The 21,535-nt window shown below is 49.3% G+C and overlaps 3 protein-coding genes across 11 annotated transcripts in view; 1 reads left to right on the top strand and 2 right to left on the bottom strand.

Moving 5' to 3' along the window:
* Positions 1-214: 214 nt before the first annotated feature.
* On the bottom strand, positions 215-11,135 carry ARPC4 (actin related protein 2/3 complex subunit 4). Its single transcript, XM_055079640.1, has 6 exons — positions 10,940-11,135; positions 8,334-8,452; positions 6,945-7,056; positions 4,446-4,541; positions 3,282-3,452; positions 215-1,121 (listed from the first exon to the last, which is right to left on the bottom strand). Exons 1-6 carry the CDS (start codon positions 10,940-10,942, stop codon positions 1,116-1,118), a joined length of 507 nt encoding a protein of 168 aa, XP_054935615.1. The 5' UTR covers positions 10,943-11,135; the 3' UTR covers positions 215-1,115.
* A 173-nt stretch (positions 11,136-11,308) lies between these two features.
* Positions 11,309-21,529, top strand: TADA3 (transcriptional adaptor 3). 5 transcript variants are annotated; one of them, XM_028479567.2, is made up of 10 exons: positions 11,309-11,696; positions 11,795-11,852; positions 12,569-12,801; positions 14,173-14,423; positions 14,543-14,648; positions 16,126-16,267; positions 16,351-16,454; positions 17,671-17,780; positions 18,571-18,792; positions 20,973-21,529. In XM_028479567.2, exons 3-10 carry the CDS (start codon positions 12,595-12,597, stop codon positions 21,163-21,165), a joined length of 1,335 nt encoding a protein of 444 aa, XP_028335368.1. In that variant the 5' UTR covers positions 11,309-11,696; positions 11,795-11,852; positions 12,569-12,594; the 3' UTR covers positions 21,166-21,529. The 5 variants fall into 5 exon arrangements, with proteins under 5 accessions (XP_028335368.1, XP_028335367.1, XP_028335370.1 ...); XM_028479566.2 differs by having other exon boundaries at positions 11,309-11,535; XM_028479569.2 differs by having other exon boundaries at positions 11,309-11,452.
* The window catches only part of OGG1 (8-oxoguanine DNA glycosylase), a 43,910-nt gene continuing 38,855 nt past the window's right edge, over positions 16,481-21,535 (bottom strand). For 2 of the 5 annotated variants that reach the window (XR_003676990.1, XR_008615695.1), the window contains one exon: positions 18,799-19,022. The gene's annotated coding sequence lies outside the window, so the exon portion shown is untranslated. The other 3 variants (XR_008615696.1, XR_003676989.2, XR_008615697.1) reach the window with 3 other exon arrangements.

Genomic DNA, 21,535 nt, shown 5'->3' on the forward strand with positions numbered 1-21,535 from the left:
GCTCTATATAGGCAGAGAGAGCAGTTTCAGAAATGGGTGGAGCCTGGACTGCAATGGAGGTCCCTTGGGTTAGGGCCCTCAGCAGGACTAACACCAGGGGCCAATCACGAAACTGTCTCTGGTGGGGACCCCCAGGCCCAAGTGCCAGCCAGATGGTTTTAGGGAAGAAAAAGCCTCACCTCCTCTCTTTTCACGTATACACAGAGAGCACAGACCTCATGCACCCCCAGAGGGGCAAAAAGAGACTTTAATTAGGGGAGGGAGGATCCACCAGAATAAGAAAAGGTACAGCGAGCATGGGAGCAGAGGAGCCAGAGCAGGCAGGAGGCCCCGGCCGGGAAGCTCTGGAGGACTCACCTCTCCACCTCTAGCACAGGCACTGCACTGAAAGACAAGGCGAAACAGCGGCCCCCTCAGCTGGGAGCGCACGAAGAGGCCCCTGCGGCCAGAGGTTGCCTAGCTTTCAGGCCCCAGCTCCTAGGTGTGGCTGGTGGCCACCAGTTCAGCCCTTGTCCCCAACCAGCGCTGGGTGGCCATCTTCAGGCAGAGCTCAGGAAGCTGGCAGAGGGTCTCCACCGCTTCTACTGGCCCAAGGAAATAAGAGAACGAGAGGAACTGGAGTCTGAAACTTCCCTCCCTCCCCACCTGGGGTGGCTCCAGGGAGGAACAGTAGTCGCCTTCTGGCTCCAGGCCCGCCCAGACCCACAGCGACCAATAAGGTACAATCACTGGGACCAGTCACAGCCACTGGAGGTGGAGGTTGTTTGTTTAAAAAAAAAAAAAAAAAAAAAAAAAAAAGACAAAAAGGTTACAGTCTCCTACAAGCACAGAGTTTTAAGTTTCAAGACGTTAAAAAAAATCTGTCCCGGCCCAGGGGACTGAACATCAGAAGCCAGCCTGACCAGGCACATGTGGCCTTGGGGCAGGTCCACTGCTGCTTTGCTGCCCAGCTAGCAAGCACAACCCCCCTCCCACATCTAATGCCCACCCCGACACCCAGCTCCCCTCCGCTGCCGCTGCCGTCGCCGCCGCTGCTCTGGGGAGTAACTCCAGGACGCCTTCGCAGAGACACGGGGGAGTCTGAGGGGGAAGGCCACGAGATCCAGCCAGATGCTTTAAAACTGTCAAGAGAACCAAGAGGCGGTGAATGATGGTTATTACTGTATCCTCGCAGGCCTGCTCTGGGGAGGTGGGCTGATTTGAGAGCTGCAGCTGTAGTCAGATCTCTGCAGGGCAGGGTTGGGTCTCAGGACACCCTGTGGACACACTCTAATTTAGCCAGCATTCAGCACTGACCTTTGGGGCACTGGCCCTAAAACCTAGCACTGGACAAGGCAGAAAAATTAAGGGTGACGTGGGTTTTTCCGCAGCTCCCCTTGACCGTGCCACAAAGGCTGCCAAAAAGCCCTGTCACGGTGCCTTGTTTGCTGAACTGAGGTTGCCTTCTTTAGAAGTGGGGGCTCACATGCAAATGCTTGGGGATTCAGAGAGGGACCCAGGATCTGGTACTCTGTGTCAAGCTCTGGGTGGTCCTCCAAGTAAGACAGACCCTTGAAATGCTTTCTAAACTCAAATATCTCCCATGGTGCCTAGAACAGCCCTGGACATTTTATAGACCAGAGATTGTGGACCAATGGCCCACGGGCTGAACTCAGCCCAAAGATGAGCACTGTTTGGCCCATGGTTTAAAAGAATATGAATTAGTCAATATGAATATGAATTAGCCAACCTTGGAAATATAGTACACTGCACAAAGATGCAGATTTTGAGATTCTCTCGATGAAGCCACGGACGGCCAGAGCTGTGTGGAGGTGATCCTCTTCAGGTGAGGCATGTGCTCACCAGGTCCCCACATAGCCCGCCTCACTCATGTACATTACCGGCCCGACCCTTACATGCACCTGATGCCATAATACTATCTCAGATCTCTGAGTCTGAAAACTCCAGTTCCTGGTTCCTTCACTTACTGGCTGAGGCACCTTGGACGTATGACTTAACTTCCAGAGCCCAGACAATTCATCTACGAAACGGGGATGACACCTGATTCAAAGACTGTTTTAGGTATTAGATACTTGAATGTACTTTTTTAGCTGTATTACCACAGAAACGTAATTACTCTAACAACTAAATGACTCTTGAATGAATGACCCAAATACTAAATTGGGACAAGAACTATTTTTCTTCAGTTGAATTTAGAGGCCTCCCAGTGCCCTGGCCATATAACCTTGTGCTACAATACAGGGGAAGCTTACTATGCACCAGGTGATATGCTTTGTACACATTTCCTCATTAATGCTCAACCACACTGAAAGGTACGTATTAATTAAGTCTCACTTCATAGCCGAGGAAACTGAGGCTTAGTCGAGAGGTTCTGTAACGTGCCCGAGGAAGCAGTGGAGCCGGACTCACACAGAGGGGGGCCTGACTCTGCGGCCTGTGTGACCTGAACAAGCGTGTTCCCCTGGGTGCACAGTACAGCTACTTTGTACACTGGCTGTCCTCAGTATAATTAAAGCCCAGGGGAAGTGGGTGTAATATCCATTTTCAGGAATCTGAGCTCCTCCTGGGCTGGATCTGTATGCACTGGTAGGAGTAAACACTAATTCTACCACCTGGGGATCACAGTTGACTCTGAGCGGAACATAACAACAAACCAAGGATTGTTTGGAAAAAGAAAAAAAAAAAAGAAGGCAGGTCGTGAATGACTAAAAAACAACTGTGTCATCACTTCATCGGCGTAAACAATTCGTCCTCCTCATAGGGCTGTAGTCCTTTCCATCACGACGGCACAAACAACTAAAGAGGGATCTGTAGGACTTAAGCCATGAAAATGATGGAAAACAGGCTGAAGAAATCATGACTTTAAGCCTGAGAAGCAGATGCCGAAGGAAACTATTCCAGTCTGTTTGAGAACTGGAATTATACTCTGATTAACTGCCCTATACTCCTAGAAAATTCACATGTGGATTTAACTTGCCTCACTTGGGGATTGAACTAGATACAGGGAAGGACTGTGTACATTTTGAGATGTAGAAATGAGCGACTAAGAGAGGCATCCCCCAGGACCCGGAGATGGAAAATGCCCTGCAGCTCTCCAACATGAAGCACGGGCCCTCCCGCCCCAAAGCATCGGGCTGACCTGCAGCCCACCAGAGCTCCTAGAGGCCTCAGGAAATATTCACGCACGGTTGGCACCACTTTCCCACCAGAGGCTAAGTTCTCAGCACGACCCACAGGTCTTTCTACTTCTGGAAGCAAACCAGGAAGGCCCCTACACTTACATTCTTGAGGAACTCCTCGGCCACAATGCGCGCACGGGCATTGACCGACAGCTTCATCTCACTGATCTCCTTGTCGATTTCTTCCATGAAGTGGATCACAAAGTCCACCAACTTGTGTTTATACATCTGCTCTGTGTGGAAGTTGGTGATCAGAAAACTGATGTCATATCCCTAGGGAAGGAAGACGGCGGGGAGCAGGGAGAGAGGAAACAGGAGACAATCAGCATCCTGGAGGCGCTGAGCTGGCCATGCCCTCTACGTCCACTTAGCCACATGCTTCCAGCTGCGTGTGACCCTCTCCCAAGCTACATGCCCTTCAGGCAGCAGCCCACCTTCTCTGGTGGCGTGTGTATGTTGGATCCAAGGAACCAACAGTTGGATCAACTAAACCCAGTTGAGAATTTTGTGTCTATCAGACATCTCTGGCAGACTATCTGTGGCACAGACGGTTGCATTCAGAATGAGTCAGGGGAGAGTGAAGGGACTGGAAATCTTGTCAAAGAAGAATCTCATCAAACAAAAGGAACATCTAGTCCAGAGAGAAGCGAAGATGCTGTGGGAGAAGGATGGGACTGAGGTCTTTAACTCTCAGATGGGCTGTGTGTAGAAGAGCAATTTTATTTATTCTGGGTGGCCCTGGAGGTTAGATCTAGGACCAGGAGAGATTTTAGCTCAGGATGAGGACAAGCTTGGCCGACGTGTCTAATGCGTCTGACGACGGTGTTTGCTGCTCTGTGTGGTAGTCGCTTAGTCACTGGCAGAGAGTCGATCTGGCAGGGAGTCTGTAGAGAGGTCTCAAGTACAAAGTCAGGCAACAACTGACGCAATGTCAACTGTGGCCTTGAGACTATGATGCAGTTGGTGGCAGAGTTCAGATTTCTGATTCATCATGCCCTTGCTGCCGCTAGACTATAGGCTCTGGGAAGGTACACAACGCATCTCATCTCTTTTGCCTTTTCCGTGGTTGAGGTAGACCCAGCCTCCTAAGCTGATTCCCCTTATTTCCACAATAGCCGAAATGAACGCCAACTCTCAACTAAGGCTGTGGGTGCCCTACAGCTGGGGGAGCAGCAATCCCTGTTCTAGAAACAATCCCAGGCCAGTGACAGTTGACTTGGTAGTAGAATTCTGGGTATCACAAACACATGGATCACACAGTCTCACCTCCACTGGTTTCCTTCGGAGGATAAAGAAGTTCTCTGCTCTCATCATCATGAAGCGCATGAACTTGTGACATAAAATCTTCTCGATCTCATCAGCCTGGTTCACAGCAATGCTGACGGGGACAGAGTTGATGGAGCCTTCAGTCAGAACCTTTTCCTTCTCATTCCTGCTGATGGTCAAAGGCTGTAGCAGGAGCTCTTTGCTACTCCTGACTTCCACTTCTGGCTTGTGGTGTCGTTCCACCACCTGGGAGGAGAATTCTCCAGGCAGAGGGCAGCCTGCAGTGTGGCCCGCACGGCACTCAGGTAGGGACGGAGAGTGGCAGTCATCGCCGGCGCTGGCTGGGCCGGAAAGCGGAAGTCCTCTGCTTTACTTTTGTTAATATGGACTATATCTTGAGAACTAAAGAAGCGCATGAACTTGTGACATAAAATCTTCTCGATCTCATCAGCCTGGTGAGAGCAAAGGAGAAATGTGTTTCCCTAAAGCTGACACTCTAGGCCAACAGAAATCTGGAGCCTGGTCTTCTGACTGCGATTTCTCCCAGGTTCGCTGGAGGTAGTGGGGTTGGGTATTGGAACACCACTACCTGAACTCTGAATCGTGGGGTAACTGGTTGCCAACTGAAAAGAGGGTCTACTACATTAGAGCCCTCCAACTAATGGGACGTTATCATGATCTTGCTTTCACCCATTCCAGAAAAGTAATTCTGGCAAGCCCAAATCTTCTTTTAATTTTTATTTTTTGGCCACACTGCATGGCATGCAGAGTTCCCCGACCAGGGATCAAACCTGTGCCCCCTGCAGTAGAAGTGCACAGTGTTAACCACTGGACCGCCAGGGAAGTCCTGGCAAACCCAAACCTTTTATCTGTTCCTTCCAGAGTCCACATCTATATTCAAAACTACCCTTTCCTTTCTTATTTCACTAGTGCTACATTTTCCAGTCTGTGATACATACTGTGAAGAATATCAGAGATAACCTTAGGTGGTCTCCACTTTAGTAACAATGAACATCAAACAATCCCCAAAGTTTCTCCCTGATGAACTCTCAACCTTTCTGAAGGAAAAATTTTGCTGCACAGGGCAGACACACCCTTAACAGCCCCCAACACTTGTTAATCTCCCCTTTCAACAAAGAGAGCAGGTCCTTGGGTTAGAGCTTTCTATAGGCAAAAGTGTCTAGTCTGAACTTAATAACCTTGTTTTGTTTTCAATGTGCTTGTTTTTTAGAGTTGTCCTCAATTTGGCAAGTGGTATTGTTTTTCCATTTGTGGCACAAAGTTTATTTTTCAAAAAAATTTAAGTAGGAGAAAATAAGTTGGGCTTCCCTGGTGGCGCAGTGGTTAAGAATCTGCCTGTCAATGCAGGGGACATGGGTTCGAGCCCTGGTCCGGGAAGATCCCACATGCCACGGAAGAACTAAGCCCGTGTGCCACAACTACTGAGCCTGCGCTCTAGAGCCCACGAGCCACAACTACTGAGCCCACATGCCACAACTACTGAAGCCTGAGCACCTAGAGCCCACGTACTGCAATGAAGAGCAGCCTCCACTTGTGGCAACTAAACAAAGCCCATTTGCAGCAGCAAAGACCCAACATAGCCAAGAAGAAATAAATAAATAAATAATAAATTAAAAATTTTTTAAAAAGACAATAAGTTAATTGAAAGAAATTAAGTAAAGAAGTATCCAAGTGGTCGATAAATATGGCATAAATTATGGTGGTAGTGGGAGTATCAGACATTTGTGAAACACAGAGGAAACATAAGAAATTACATTTCCTGGGACTCCCCTGGTGGCGCAGTGGTAAGAATCTGCCTGCAAACGCACGGGACATGGGTTCGAGCCCTGGTCCGGGAAGATCCCACATGCTGCGGATCAACTACGCCCGTACGCCACAACTACTGAAGCCTGCGTGCCTAGAGCCTATGCTCCGCAACAAGAGGAATCACCACAACGAGAAGCCCGTGCACCGCGAAGAAGAGTGGCCCCCGCTTCCCACAGCTAGAGAAAGCCCTCGCACAGAAACGAAGACAAAACACAGCAAAAATAAATAAATTAATTAATTAAAAAAATATATATCGATTGACTTCAACAGATCACAAGGAAATATTGTTAACAAAAAAAATAAGATAAAGAAAAAGAAATTACACTTCATATTTTTACCCTAAATCTCACTTTTGGAGTTTATGGCTATCAAATTGATACTGTTACTGCTTATTTTTCTGAACTGGACTTATCCTTCGTTCCTTAGGAAAAGTTTTGTGACCTGACACCAAAATGGCCTGTAGCCTTGGCTGCTACATTTCCTGCCTTCTAATCCAGAGCAAGGCCTAGAAGATGGGGCTGATCTCTCTTTATTCTACCAAGCTGATGAGTTTGGCAAATCATTTCCTGGTAATAGAACCTGGGTTTCTTTGCACCCTGAATCTGGCATGCTGATCTCTCACATGGGGGCCCCTGGCCTCCCGGTGAGGCAGGGGATCTGTGGTGAGCTCACCTGTTTCACAGCAATGCTGACCCGGACAGAGTTGATGGAGCCTTCAATCAGAACCTTTTCCTTCTCATTCCTGCTGATGGTCACAGGCTGTAGCAGGAGCTCTTTGCTACTCCTGAAAACACAAAATCACAGAGGCCCCTGTACTATAAAAGAACAGAGTGGTCAAGGAGACCCCACAGCAGGTCCTAGAATCACTATCTGGGACCATAGAGTCCAAGGAATAGGAGACTCACAAGCAGGGGTGCTCCAAGATGGGGGCCAGCAAGGATGTTCTCCAGCAGAAAGAGCACAGGCTCTGGAGTCAGGGCGAAAATGTATTGAAATCCAGCCTCCTCTGTTACTTTCCTTGGGCAAGTTACCCTGTTGGAATCTCAACTTCCTCATTTGTAAAATGACTCTGATTCCTATTTCACTGCTGAGGACTGAGAGAGATCAAAAAGGGTCAAGTGTCTAACAGTGTGCCTGGCACATTGTAGGAGCTTTACAAATGACAGCTCTTATTTTCATAACCATGAGCAAACCCATACACTGTTTAGGGAATGAGGAGAGAGCCTGCCTTAGAGATAAGGACAAGCTAAAGTCGAACAGTCTGGCCTCCTTTAATGATCAATCCAGAAGGATTCACTTGTTCAGCATTAAGATCCCTCTCAGCTCAGTTCCCATTTTGATGTCCCTGGATCCCTGTGATGATAGTTGGTAGTTAACTATGGTGGTGCTCTCTGGGAGCTATTATCCTTTACAAATGCCTATTGGAAACCATATATGTTAAGTAGCATAACAGAGCACACCCTAACATTTGTCAGTTTTCTTAAATTCAAATCATATCAACTTAGTGTGGTAACACTGCTTATCTCAGTTGTACATGTCCCAGATTAAATTTTAAAGGGGAAAAAGAATAATTTATTTACAAAACATAAATTACATAAGAGAAAATTATCCCAAGTACGGAATATTTGAAGTAGATGATGGAAGAGTCCAGTTTTTTTTGTTTTTTTTTTTTGGCGGGGGTGGGTGTGGGAGGAATCCTTGATCTTTAAATTAGAAAAGAATAGAGATGGCATCTCAGGTAACTAAATTCTTAGTCTTCTCCTTAAACTGCCAGAGGGCTCACTGACTCCATGGGGGATAATTCCCAAATGGCCCTACGCTGAGAAGTCACACCTTGGGTCAAGCAATCTTGACCCCAGAGCAGCTTCTCCCCTGAGTTTTGTCCTGCCAACCCACTGACCCTATTTTCTGAACTTCAAATTGGGAACCACTGTTCATCTGGCAGCAAGACAAAAAATGTGAACTGTAGTTGTACTGACAACTCCAGGATGGAAGTTATTCATGGCACACAGTCATCTCTGGCTGCTGCACCCATCAACCCCACCCCTTTACCTTCCCTACCTGACTTCCACCTCCGGCTTGTTGTGTCGTTCCACCACCTGGGAGGAGAAATTCTCCAGGCAGAGGGCAGCCTGCAGTGTGGCCCGCACGGCACTCAAGTAGGGACGGAGAGTGGCAGTCTGTAGGAAAAACGCCAACAGAGGATCAGAATCTGTCTCACCAAACCCACTGGTCCCCTAGTCCAGCTACACAGGAGCCAGGCAGTACTCAGGGTCCCTGACTCTCAGATACTACAGTAAACAGAATAGACTAGGCCTTCAAGGTGCCTTTCATTCTAGGTTTAGTACAGTGGTTCTCAACAGGGGACCATTTTGCCTGCCAGGGGACATTTGGCAATGTCAAGACATTTTTCATTTTCACAACTTGGGGTGGGGTAGGGGTTTCTGGCATTGAGTAGACAGAAGTCAGGCATACTGCTAAATATCCTACAATGCACAACAAAGAATTATTCAGGCCCAAATAGTGCTGAAGTTGAGAAACTCTGGTCTAGAAGCATACAGGTTAATGACTGTCTTCAATCTACCTTTTGAGCCAACAAATGTATAAATCTACAGTGGGCCAGGCACGCTAGGGGCTGGGAATTCAAAGATGATTAAGACCTTCTCTATCCTTAAAACAGCTCAACTAGGTCAGGAAAACAGAGAAAGTAACTATGATATAATGGGTAAAATGTAAAACAGATTTACAAATTTTATTTGCAAAAGAAACTGGTTTTGATTTGAAGATGGAAATAAGATTAGGAGGACTTCACAATGATAAAAAGTAGAATGACATTCCCAATAGAGGCAGCGGCATCTAGCTACACTGGCCTATCTTCAGTTCCTCATATTACAAGTTCTTTCTCACCTCAGGCCTTCACACATGCCAAACCATCTATCTGCAGGCTTTTCTCCCCCTTCTTTGCCTAAGTCATCCTTCAGATCTTGGCTTATTCAGGGAAGGCCTCCTCCTTCCTCAGAGAGGCCTTTCCTGACTTCGCTCTTCGTAGCACTTACTATAATTTACAATGACACACCCTTTACATCCTTTATATATCTTTAATAAAGTAATTTTCTCCTTCACTAAACTGTAAGCTCCATGGTCAACAGACCATGTCTATTTTATTCAAATTTATATACCCTGCACCTAGCTCAGTCAGCACCTTACATATACACTGCCTTACTCAGTTTCCGTAAAATAAGTGAATGAATGAAAAAATAACTTAAGCAAGATCAGAATAACAAAAAAGGGCAGTTAAGAGTTCCAGAAGTAGTAACGAGTACAGTGTTGCCGGGAAGCATTTTAGATTCAATGGATGAGGCTGCAGTGGTAGCCTAGAGATTCATGGGGAATCTCACATGCCAGGCTACTGAGTTTAGCTCTTCTTTTAAGGTGGTAAGGAACTGCTGGGGCTTTCTGAGGAGGAAGTTACACACGACTACAGTTGCATGGCAACTCTGTGGATAATGGACTGGAGGAGAGGGAAGTGAGAGAGCAGGCAAAGAAGGTTATTTAAGGAGGGTAATGAGGGCTTGGCCTGGGGCAATGCAGGACAAGCAAGATTATCTCTCAAAATTCAGACAGCAAATCTGAAAAAGGTACATTTTAGGTGGCCAGCCCTGTGATGCCTGCCCTTTCAAAAATAGAACAGACACATTCTCGTGTAATACCTCAACAAGTGTGATGTTTAAAAAATCAAGAGGCATGGCCTAAATTAAAACAAAAGAATACCCCAGCCTTCTAGCTGACATAAGAGAACACAAAGGCGGAATAAGTAACACAAGAGGACGAGCAAGTTTAGGGAGAGAAGATGAGTTTTGATCCAGAGGTCTAATTTCAAGGTGTCTTCAAGATATCCAGGTGAAAGAGAGCTAGGAAGGTAGATTTAGGAGTCACCATAAATCACGTGGTCACGAAAACCTGTACATTAAATAGGTATCACCAGAGAGAGTGCAAAGAAGAGGAAGGTAGTGAGCCAAAGTCTCAATTGCCAGGAACACCCACAGTTATCAAGAGGATTTCCTGGAAGGGAGGAGTCAGCAGTATGAGAGCTTATATTCTACAGTAAAGCTGATACGGTTGAGTTCTGACCAGGAAGGGGTCTGCGTACAAGCGGCATAAAAGAGACCCTTCGGTGAGGCAGAAGCAAGGCTGTGGCAACATGAAGAGGGGGATAAGCTAGTGTGGGAGTTCCCCTGAGAGAACTGTGGGGTCAAGCGGGCAAGACAGAACAGGGGAGTGTATTTAGTGAAGGTCTACTCTGGGTGGGGAGGTGGCCCTACTACGTGCCTCTGCGGCCCTACTACGGGCTGAGTCTTACTACGTGCCTTCGAGGCGCTACCACGAACCTAGGGGAGCCCACTTCCGGCCTCCTCCATGCCTGAGTATCCCCCACCTGCTTCAAAGACCAGACTATGCAGCCGCAAGGCCTGCTTCTTACAAGGGCGTCCCCCGCTCGCCCCTTCCTCACCTCGGCCCCGCCCCGCCCTCTTTCTCCCAGCCTCAGGATGCCCACACCCCCTGCATCCCTCGGCCCAGAGCCTCTCCGCTGCAAAGCCGCATCTCTCCCAGACCCAGATCCTTGAAACAGAACAGCGGGGGTCCCTGGCCTGGGACCCGTCTCTCACCATCGCGGGCGCTGGCTGGGCCGGAAAGCGGAAGTGCGGAAGTGGCCAGTCCCGCGCCGCCTTCCCTTTCGCGAGAAGCGCAGCCGCAGTCTCCGCCCGGACGTCTGGACTGTACCATAAACGCTCCGAGCGGGGGAAGAGGAGGCTAAGAACATTTGGCCCCTCGGAAGTTTTCCCCCTAGGACTGTCTTGGTAGTTTTAGGCTCCTGAAGTGTAGAGTCACTACTCAAGCTTCTCCCGTTACCCATGGAGCTCTTGCTTGCGACTCTGGCCATCTTGTCGTCTTTGCCGCCTTCTTCCCTCATAGTCATGCAATGGTGCGGCCCGGCCTCAGGTTGGACACCATATTAGGACAAGGCGAGGCGGAGGAGCCCTTCGATCCTTCCGGTTCTGCGCTCCCATCCTTTCTCCGGGCCCCTCCTACCTGCAGCCTTTTGGGCTCGACGGGACTAACTGCCCCGCAGAGAACCCGGCCGCCGAGCCCCGCCCCCCGGCGCTGGGCTGTTCTCTAGGGTCCGCGCGAGGCATACCCTTTCCACCCCACCTGCAGCGGGCTCGCTGCTGCCCGCAATCCTCCATCCTCCGAAAGACACAGGGTCTGGCCCTCGCGTCTTTCCGCCCCCACGTCAACTGCAGGGGCCCCGCACATAGCCAGTTCCGGGGCGGTTGCTCGCACCGACCGGAACTCCCCGCCCCCTCCCGTGGCCGCGGGGCCGTGGGAGGCAGCAAGGAGGAGGGAGAGGGGGCGGAGGCCGCGGTAGGGTGTTCTTAGAGGACTGGGACCCTAAAGGCGGGACATTGGGGCGATCCATGGGTGGGGCCAGCCTTTAACCAGCCCCACTTTTCCTGTGCCAGGCACTGAACTGAGCTCTTGACGGGCATCATCTCTTAATCCTCAGAACATCCCAGGGAGGTAGGTACTATTGTTACCCCATTTTACAGATTCAGACTTCTTATGGGGAAACAGACTCAGGCTTCTTTTGCCCCATTTTACGGATGGAAAAACCGAGACTCAGGAGAGTTAATCAACATGTTCAGGACTACATAAATAGAGATTGGTCAAGCCTGGGCTTGAATCCAGATATATGTGGCTTACCAGCCCACATACTTTACTATCCGGGGCAAGGAGAAGGGGCAGAGGTGGGGAGGGGTGAGACGAGGAGAGGCTGGGAGGCACAAAGAACATTAAGATAATAAGTATGGGATGCTTGGAACTCTGGGGCTTTGCAGAATTCAGGAAGAGTGGAACTGAAGGGAAGGAAGAGCATCAGGAAGACAAGCGTAGTATATCATGGCGGTTAGGGGCACAGACTCAAAACTATCTGGATTCAAATTGCATGTTGGTAAGCTTGGACATGAACCCACCCTTACAGAGTCTCACTTTCCTCATCTGTAAAACGGAGATGAGCATGGTTCCTGCTCAAGGGGTTGGGTGAAGAATTCAAGGAGAAGCCAGTAATGTGTCTGCACCTCACCTGGCACACAGTAGGTGCTCTACGAGTAGGAGCTGTGCCATCAACCTTGTCAATAGGTTACTGAAGCCTGACTTTCTCCTGGATGGAAGGAACCCTTGGGCTTTTCTTGTGCCACTTCCCCCCACCCCCCAATCAGTGGTCCTTTCCTCTCCAGCTCCACAGGGTCCCCTATCCTGGGCCATGAGTGAGCTGAAGGACTGCCCCTTGCAGTTCCACGACTTCAAGTCTGTGGACCACCTGAAGGTCTGTCCCCGCTACACAGCAGTGTTGGCCCGCTCTGAGGATGATGGCATCGGTATCGAGGAGCTGGACACTCTGCAGCTGGAGCTTGAGACTCTGCTTTCTTCTGCCAGCCGACGCTTGCGGGTGCTTGAGGCCGAAACCCAGGTGATACCCCACAGAGGGTACATCACCAGGGATGGACTGTGACAAGTTATGGGTTAGCCTCATCTGCTGAGGTCTGGGTTACAGGAGCTTAGTGGGGAAGAGAGAGACCCAAACTGGGCTTGCGTGACATGGAAGATATGCAAGAATGTGCATGATCCTCATACACTGTGAGATTTCTGATTCACTAAGCAGCTAGTGACCCTCACTTCCCACGATGTGCTGGGTCCTGTGCTAGTTACTAGAGAGAGGTAATTGGGACAATTCTGGCCTTTGGGGAGTTTGCCAACTAAAGGGAACGGGAGGTCAGACAAGTACCAGGAGAAGTGCTGTTGTGGTCAGGAGTACTGGGGGAACTGGAATGGGGAGGCCTGGATTTGAATCCTGACCTAAGTGCTTGCTAGCGTTGCTACTGCCAGTGCTAAATTCCAACGTTTGCAAAAGTTACCTCCTGCCTCTGAGGATTGGTTCTCCATCTGCCAAGTGGGCTGGATAATAGGACCTACCTCAGAGCTTTTGTGAGAACTGAAAGAAAGACTTTTTGCAAAGGCTCAGCCCAACGTCTCACACTAAATAAGCATGTCAAACATTATTTACTGGTATGACTCTCATTATTTCTATTTGTGGCATAAATATTCTCTGAGCCCTGGGTGCCAGGTGCTATGCCAGATCCTGGGGACCAGAGATGGTTAAGATGAACTTCCTGGTCTCCAATAGCTTATAATCTTCCTGAAGAGACAAAGTACTCTGTTTATTCTAGTTACGACTAAACAACATGATTGGGCCTACAGTGGAGGTACGAAGTACCAGATACTCATAGAGGAAGAAGATGCCATTTTAACTGGACTTCAGAAGATGAATAAAATTAACCTATGGTCCCTGGGAATCCACTGAAGCTTTTTGAGCGGGGCTGTGGCACAATCAGTTGTATTTTAGCATCTAAGAAGCTGTATTAACTGATTCAGAAAAGGCTTCCCAGTTGTGGTGACATTTGAAGTAAAGGTTTGCTGGGAGGCATGCTTGCTTCCACCAGAAAGTTACCACCAGCGTATTTTCCTAGGGCTAATGTGCACTGAGATGTGATCTACTTGTTTGAACTGTCTAATGCTGTGTGACCAGCTTGGGTGCTACAGAGGTGAATCAATACAGACAAACAAGTGAATGCAATGATGAGAAATATATGAATAAAATCCTGTGAGATGGGCACAGAAAAGGAGCTGAGTTTTGCAGGATGAGTAGGCGTTTGCTAGATAAAAAGGGGAGGGGGAGAGACTTGGAGCCTTCTTGAGTTCTAGATCCTTATTTTTCACCGAGAGACAGAGTTGTCCTGTGTCTTCCCTTCTCCCCCTCAGTGACAGTCTCTGTGAATTTCAGATCCTCACCGACTGGCAGGATAAGAAAGGTGACCGACGATTCCTGAAGCTGGGTCGAGACCATGAGCTTGGTGCTCCCCCAAAACATGGGAAGCCCAAGAAGCAGAAACTGGAAGGGAAGGCAGGACATGGGCCGGGCCCTGGCCCTGGGCGACCCAAATCCAAAAACCTTCAGCCCAAGATCCAGGAATATGAATTCACTGATGACCCAATCGACGTGCCACGTATCCCCAAGAATGACGCCCCCAACAGGTTCTGGGCCAGGGGACATAAATGGGCCTTGGGATTTGGGTATTGGAGGCTGTGGAAGGGCCCGGGGCTTAGGCTGGTGGGGCAGGGGGCACCCCCTCAGGCTCTGCTTCTCTCTGCAGATTCTGGGCTTCGGTGGAGCCCTACTGTGCCGATATCACCAGTGAGGAGGTGCGCACGCTAGAGGAGCTACTGAAACCCCCAGAAGATGAGGCTGAACATTACAAGGTAGAGACCCCAGGCCTAGATAGACGTGATGGAGAACAAGAAGGCTCAGAGGTGCCTCAGAATCAAAGATCGCAGTGCTGTACATCATCTTCCTTCCCTGCCCTGCCTAGCCTCCCGTCTGTTTCTTTAACCCACCCAGACACCCAAGTTCTAACTCTCAGCTTCCTCCCTTCTACCATCCAAATGGTCACCGCGTCCTAAGGCATCTTCTTCAGTGAGATCCTCCCTTTTTTTCTCATCGCCATCCCCTCTGCTTTGGCTCAAGCCTTCGTCAGCTTTCACCTTAACAGCCTCTTAACACTTTCTTCCCTCTAGAGCAGGGGTCCCCAACCCCGGGGCCGCAGCCAGTTAGGAACTGAGCCGCACAGCAGGAGGTGAGCGGCAGGCGAGCGAAGCTTCATCTGCAGCTCCCCCATTGCTGATGTTACGGCCTGAGCCACCCCCCGGTGCCCGACCCCAGTCCATGGAAAAACTGTCTTCCACGAAACCGGTCGTGGTTCCAAAAAGCTTGGGGACCACTGCTCTAGGGGGATTCTCTTTTTTTTAATATATAAAAATTTATTTTTTTTATGATGGAAATAAAAAAGATTCCATTGAAGAAAATGTAGAAAACACAGAAAAGTGTTGGTGGGGAGTTCTCCCATAGGTCAGCTCTCATGATGGGATGTGCTCATGACATGGCCTCCCTTGGCTCCCGTTACCTACAGAATCGAGTCCAAGCGTCTCAGCCCTTGGTGGCACAGCCCCAGTGCCCCTCTCCAGTTTCCTTGGCCACACTCCCTCTCCACTGCTGTATTTACCAGCCCCCCAAGCACCTTACCCTCACTCCAGGCCCACACAGGGTCCTTGCTGGTCTCTGGGCCTCTGCACATGCCCTTCTCCCCTTGGCAAACTAAAACCCTTCGAGCCCCTGATCGCATGTTACCGCCACCAAAATGGCTTTGCAGATTCCTCAGCAGAAGGTTGGTCTGTCTTTTGTGCTGCCACAGTACCTTGACCTACCTCTGTCACTCCACTTGTCTGAATTTTTAAAAAATTTATCAGAAAAAGTAATCCATACAGGCAGTAACAAGTTCAAGCGATGCAAAAGATATTTTCCTCTCACTTCTGATCCTAGGATCTATAGTTCTCTCTAGAGATAACAGCTGTCAACGGAAAAGGTCCATGTACACGCACCATTCTGCACCTTACATCTTGGAAATTATTCAGTATTGCCGTCTGTGTGTTTCAGTTCCGCACGTACCTGGCTTCCTTACTAGACTGTGAGTGTAGAGATTTTATCTCCTTTATCTCTTCTCACCTGTACCAGGCTCAGGCCTTGGCCCTGGGCTAGGTACTTGGGAAGACAGGTAAATGAAGCAATGAGGGATGAACGAAGAGCCTGTTGGCAGTCGCAGGTGCGCAGAGAGCCCCTGACACCCCAGGCACGACTGGCCTGTATTTACTGCTTTGGCACCGGATGGGATGTCTCCCACAGATCCCGCCCCTGGGGAAGCACTACTCCCAGCGCTGGGCACAGGAGGACCTGCTGGAGGAGCAGAAGGACGGGGCCCGGGCAGCAGCCGTGGCTGACAAGAAGAAAGGCCTCACGGGGCCGCTGACTGAACTGGACACGAAAGGTAGGCCCCTCACCTACCTGCCCACCCCAGGCCAGGACTTGAGTTCCTAGCACACCTGCCCACCCCTTCTCTGCCCGATTCAGATGTGGATGCCCTGCTGAAGAAGTCTGAGGCCCAGCACGAGCAGCCGGAAGACGGGTGCCCCTTTGGTGCCCTGACTCAGCGACTCCTGCAGGCCTTGGTGGAGGTGAGCACCCCAACCCAAAACAAGAACTGTGTTCGCTCTGTTTCAATGCTTAATTTTTATTGTTTATTGAAGTACATTATACATTTAGAAAGGAACATAGATCATAAATGTACAGCTTGATCAGTTTTCACAAATGAGCACACTTGTACAGGTAGCCCCAGGACCAAAAAAGAAAACATCATCAGTATTCTCGAAGGCCCTCTCACGCCCCTCCCAGTTTTTAACCTCCCCCCAAGGTAGCCACTACTCCACAGTTACTTTTGCTGAGCGTTGGCTAAAGGCCCCGTGCAAGGGGCTTTCTACACATCCTCTCGTTAGAGGCAAAGACAGTGGTTAACCCCATGTTACACCCAACAAGGTCGAGGCTTAAAAAAGGGAACTGTTTGCTTGAGGTCACACAGCTAATACATAGAAGCAGGACTCAAACCCCAGGTTCAGGGTCCCTTTCTTTATGCCTGCTGGCTGCCCTTAGGCATATCTCTTCACCTCTTGAGCCTCAGTTTCCTGGCTGTCTCAAACACGATAGCATCTTTCTCTCCCACATCTTTCTGGGCACACGTTCCAGGCTGGCTGAGGTGGGGGTAGGGGGACATCTCCGTTCCACACCATCAGACGGGGACCCCACGTATGCTGGCTTTGCTGTCTTAAACATGCACTCTGCACAAGGTCACTCCAAGTGTGATTGCCACTCCAAGTCCACAGAAAAAGAGCAAGGAGGAGTGTGTGAAGGCCGTGGCCAGCTGTGGCTCTTATCTCTTCTAATCACTTTCCACTGGAGACAGTTTGTCAGATGACCACCCCTGACTGCAAGGGAGGCCGGGAAGTGTGGTGTATATGGGCAGCCATAAGCCCAGCTACTGTGGAAGAAAGGCGAGAATGGCTTTTGGACAGCTGGCAGCCTCTGCCGCAGCGTGCTTAGTGCAGCGCCTGGTGCATTGCAAACGGTTAACATAGCTTAGCTCTTCTCATTACCATTGTTGAGTGTTACCGTCACTCTTCTGTGCTCCCTTCTTTTGGTATCAGTACAAAAAAAAGAATTTTTAAAATGATCAAAGTTTTTTAGAGTCGGTTTGGGAAGACTTCCCACAGAGGGTGGGATGAGAAAAAGAAAAAGATATTTCTGGTATGTGAAGACTGTCCGTGTAGGTCAGAGGGGGGCAGGAAAATGGTAATGCTACAGCTCTTTCTCCCTCCATCCATTTCTGCGCTCTTCTAGGAAAATATTATTTCCCCCATGGAGGACTCTCCTATTCCAGACATGTCTGGAAAAGAATCGGGGGCTGACGGGGCAAGCACCTCTCCCCGCAATCAGAACAAACCCTTCAGGTGAGTGACATCCTGTCCACACCTCACAGTCTGGCCTCTGCTTCTGTTGACTTTTGTCCACCCCAGCATGGGTGGTCTTCATTAATAGAGAAACTGAGGACATTCTGATAGAGACCAACAGAAGTCAGATGTGCGTGCTGGGCCAGGATTTCCACATGCACAGGCTTAGTACCGGGTTTTCATCATGGCCCTGTTCTTACTATAAACAAACCTAAATGTCCACCTGGAGGAGACTGGTTGGCTAAATTGTCATAACTCCATATGACGAAATAACTTGCAACTATTAATCGTATTAGAGACATATAGTTAACTGACACGCAAAGATGTAAACAATAGAGTGATAAGTGGAAACTGTCTGTAGCACAATACAGACAATATGATCCTATTTTTACTTAAGATATATTTAAATGTTGGTACGTGGGGGGGGAAAGCTAAAATAATAAATTAAAAAAGTGGGAATAATATGTAACAAATCTGGAATATGTATAGTATTTATATAAGAACATAAAAGACATATTTTTATGTATATAACATAACATATGGTAAGAAGATGGTAATATATATAATAGTAACAGGTAACAAAATAGTGATTCTCTTTGGGTCGTTAGCATTGTAGGTTTTTCTATATTTTATATTACATAGCATATCGATATCTGTTGCTTATGTTTACAACAAGACCAGATGTGTCTGTCTCTATATTTTTATGTGTAGATAGATAGAGAGGCGGTGCCCAAAGAGAAAGGAAGGTGTTCACTAACCTTGGGCACCTCAGAGCGGTTCCCCCTTGCAGGCTGGCCCTTGAGCTGAGCACTGCCTTTCCCTGCAGTGTGCCGCATACCAAGTCCCTGGAGAGCCGCATCAAGGAGGAGCTGATCGCCCAGGGCCTGCTGGAATCTGAGGATCGCCCTGCAGAGGACTCGGAGGACGAAGTTCTGGCGGAGCTGCGCAAACGGCAGGCCGAGCTGAAAGCGCTCAGTGCCCACAACCGCACCAAGAAGCACGACCTGCTGAGGTGAGTGTGGACAAGATGCCCGGGCCAGGGCGTGGCCAGCGAGGCCTTGGCCATGCTGGTGACCTTCCGGGAGCTTTACGACAGGCTTTCCAAACCCGGCAGGGCCTCTAAATCACCCGGAGGGCTTTGAAAAAAATGTCAGTGCCGGGCACCACCCCACTGGTTTCATCTCACACAGATTCTCATTCCACAGACTAGAGCTCAGGCATCTGTGACTTGCTTATTCACTTCTAATTGTGGTAAAAACAAATAACACAAAGTTTACCCTCTAAACCATTTTCAAGTGTACGGTTCAGTGGTGTTAACTATATTCGCATTGTTGTGTGGTTTATTTTTAAGTCTTTCCATGCGTATTTTCTTTTTCCCCCCAGAGTTTTTTTGTGAAACATTTCATACACACAGAAAATCTGACGGAGTGGTACAGTAAACGCCGGTATACTCTCCACCTCGGTTTATCAACTGTTAACATTTTCTTGAGCATCTGTGATCACTACCAGCCCCTCACCAGGAAATGACCAGTGTTTTAGTGCGATGTCATTCATTTTCTATTCATTCCCGTCCATCTTGCCTTGCACTCCTCACAACAAGGGGGCAGGTGGTATCTGTCGGGAGATCATGGTAGTGGCTACCCTTTTATTGGGGAGATAGAGAAGCAGCCCAACTAAGTCCCCTTGCTCCTCGTAGGCAGCTGTTGTGTCTCCGCCTCACAGAGCCCCAATAGAGCAGGACACGCTCATTCATTTGGCCACCTCTGCCTGTCTCTCAGACGTTGTGCTGGGTTAGGAAGAGAAGCAGGGCAAAGGGCTTGTGGTCACCACGTGAGTGGTTGGTAAAGATGTGCATCTTTAGGAGAAGAAGTTGCTGGCAAGCTGCTAGGGTATTTAAGGATGAGGGTATACTGAGTGCCTACCATGTACCAGGGGCTTTATGTACACCCTCTTACTTAATCTCTGCTATAGCCCAGGGAGTAGGTGGTAGTTTTCCCTGTTTACCAAATGAGGAAATAAAGGCCCAGTGAAATGAGTGTTCTGCTGAAGGTCACACAGCCAATAAACAGCTAAGCTGTGACTGGAGCCCAAGGCTGAATCCAAAGCCTCTTTCTAGTTCCCTTTCAAGGGCAAGAAGAGGAAAATACAGATGAAAGAGTACTGAGGAAGGGAGGGGGGAGGGGAGAGAGAGAGAGGAATGGGGATGTGCAGCTACAGAAGTAAAGGGCAGTGAAGGAACTAGCTTGGCTATCAGAAGGCCGGCGTGCAGCCCTCAGCCCTGCATGGGCTAGCTGCCGGGCCTTAAGCAAGGCATCTCTTGCCCTGAGCAGCAGCTTCCCCTTCTGAAAAATTAACAGGTTGGACTAGATAGATCTCTAAGTGACCTTCCAGCTCCACCATGAATTGAATTTATAGGTCAGGTTCCATTCAGAGGGGTCAGTTTGGTATCCCACTCACCTCCTGTAGACCTCCGGCTGTCTAGACCCTTAGTTTGCTCTGGAATTTGGTTGCTGAAGTAAGCAGGTCTTCTGCTGGCACCAGAACACTTTTTATTTTTCTTTTCATTTATTTTTTTCATTTATTTATTTTTGGCTGCATTGGGTCTTTGTTGCCGTGCACGGGCTTTCTCTAGTTGCGGAGAGCTGGGGCCACTCTTCATTGTGGTGGCTTCTCTTGTTGCAGAGCACGGGCTCTAGAGTGCAGGCTCAGTAGTTGTGGCGCACGGGCTTAGTTGCTCCGCGGTATGTGGGATCTTCCCGGACCAGGGCTCGAACCCGTGTCCCCTGCATTGGCAGGCGGATTCTTAACCACTGCGCCACCAGGGAGGCCCCCAGAACACCTTTTAAAGAAGATTGTTTGGAGCAAGCCTGCCTTGATTCAGATCTCCTCCTTACTAGTTGTGGGATCTTGGGGCACTTCTTATCCTCCTTGAGCCTCAGTTTCCTCACTGGTAAATAGGAATAATAGTACCTACCTCACAAGGTTATTAGGAGGATTAACTGAGCTGATATTTTTGAAGAGGTAGTACCTGGCACAGGGCACCATGTAAGCGTGGCTCAATAACTTTGCTTTTTGGTATGAAACGATCCACAGGAGTGGCAGCCCTGGGTAGTGGGGTGGGCTCAGTCTGGAAGAGGGAGGAGCCCTACTCTGATAGGCTTCCCATGGCACCTGGCCGGCTGGTCCCCACAGGCTGGCAAAGGAGGAGGTGAGTCGGCAGGAGCTGAGGCAGCGGGTCCGCATGGCAGACAATGAGGTCATGGATGCCTTCCGCAAGATCATGGCTGCCCGGCAGAAGAAGCGGACCCCCACCAAGAAGGAGAAGGACCAGGCCTGGAAGACTCTGAAGGAGCGTGAGAGCATCCTAAAGCTGCTAGACGGGTAGCTCTCACCCCTGCCTCAGGCTGCCTCCCCCTGGCTTGGGAGGGGGAGGCCCACTTCCTTCTTTGGGCTGCCAGAAGCCTCAGCCTGTGGCTGCCTGTCTAATGGCGACAGTCTCTAGAAGCTGTGACCCTTCTCTGAGGTCTTTTGGCCCAGCTCTGTACAGCCAGGACACGAGAGGCCCTGCTGGGCTGGCCTGGGGCCCAGTCTCTGCTTGGTCCCCCAAGATGGGGGGGCTTCATTTCTGGGTTGTCCTCGTCCCCCTCTTCACCATCTCCCACTCCCCTACCCCTTTCACCCTCAAGGACTTCTCCCTTGTGGTTTTGTAAAGTACAAACTTAAGAATAAAGTGACTGATGTGGTTTTTTTTAAAA

The sequence above is a fragment of the Physeter macrocephalus genome, chromosome 18, assembly GCF_002837175.3.
Source record: "Physeter macrocephalus isolate SW-GA chromosome 18, ASM283717v5, whole genome shotgun sequence".
In the NCBI taxonomy this organism is placed as follows: domain Eukaryota; kingdom Metazoa; phylum Chordata; class Mammalia; order Artiodactyla; family Physeteridae; genus Physeter; species Physeter macrocephalus.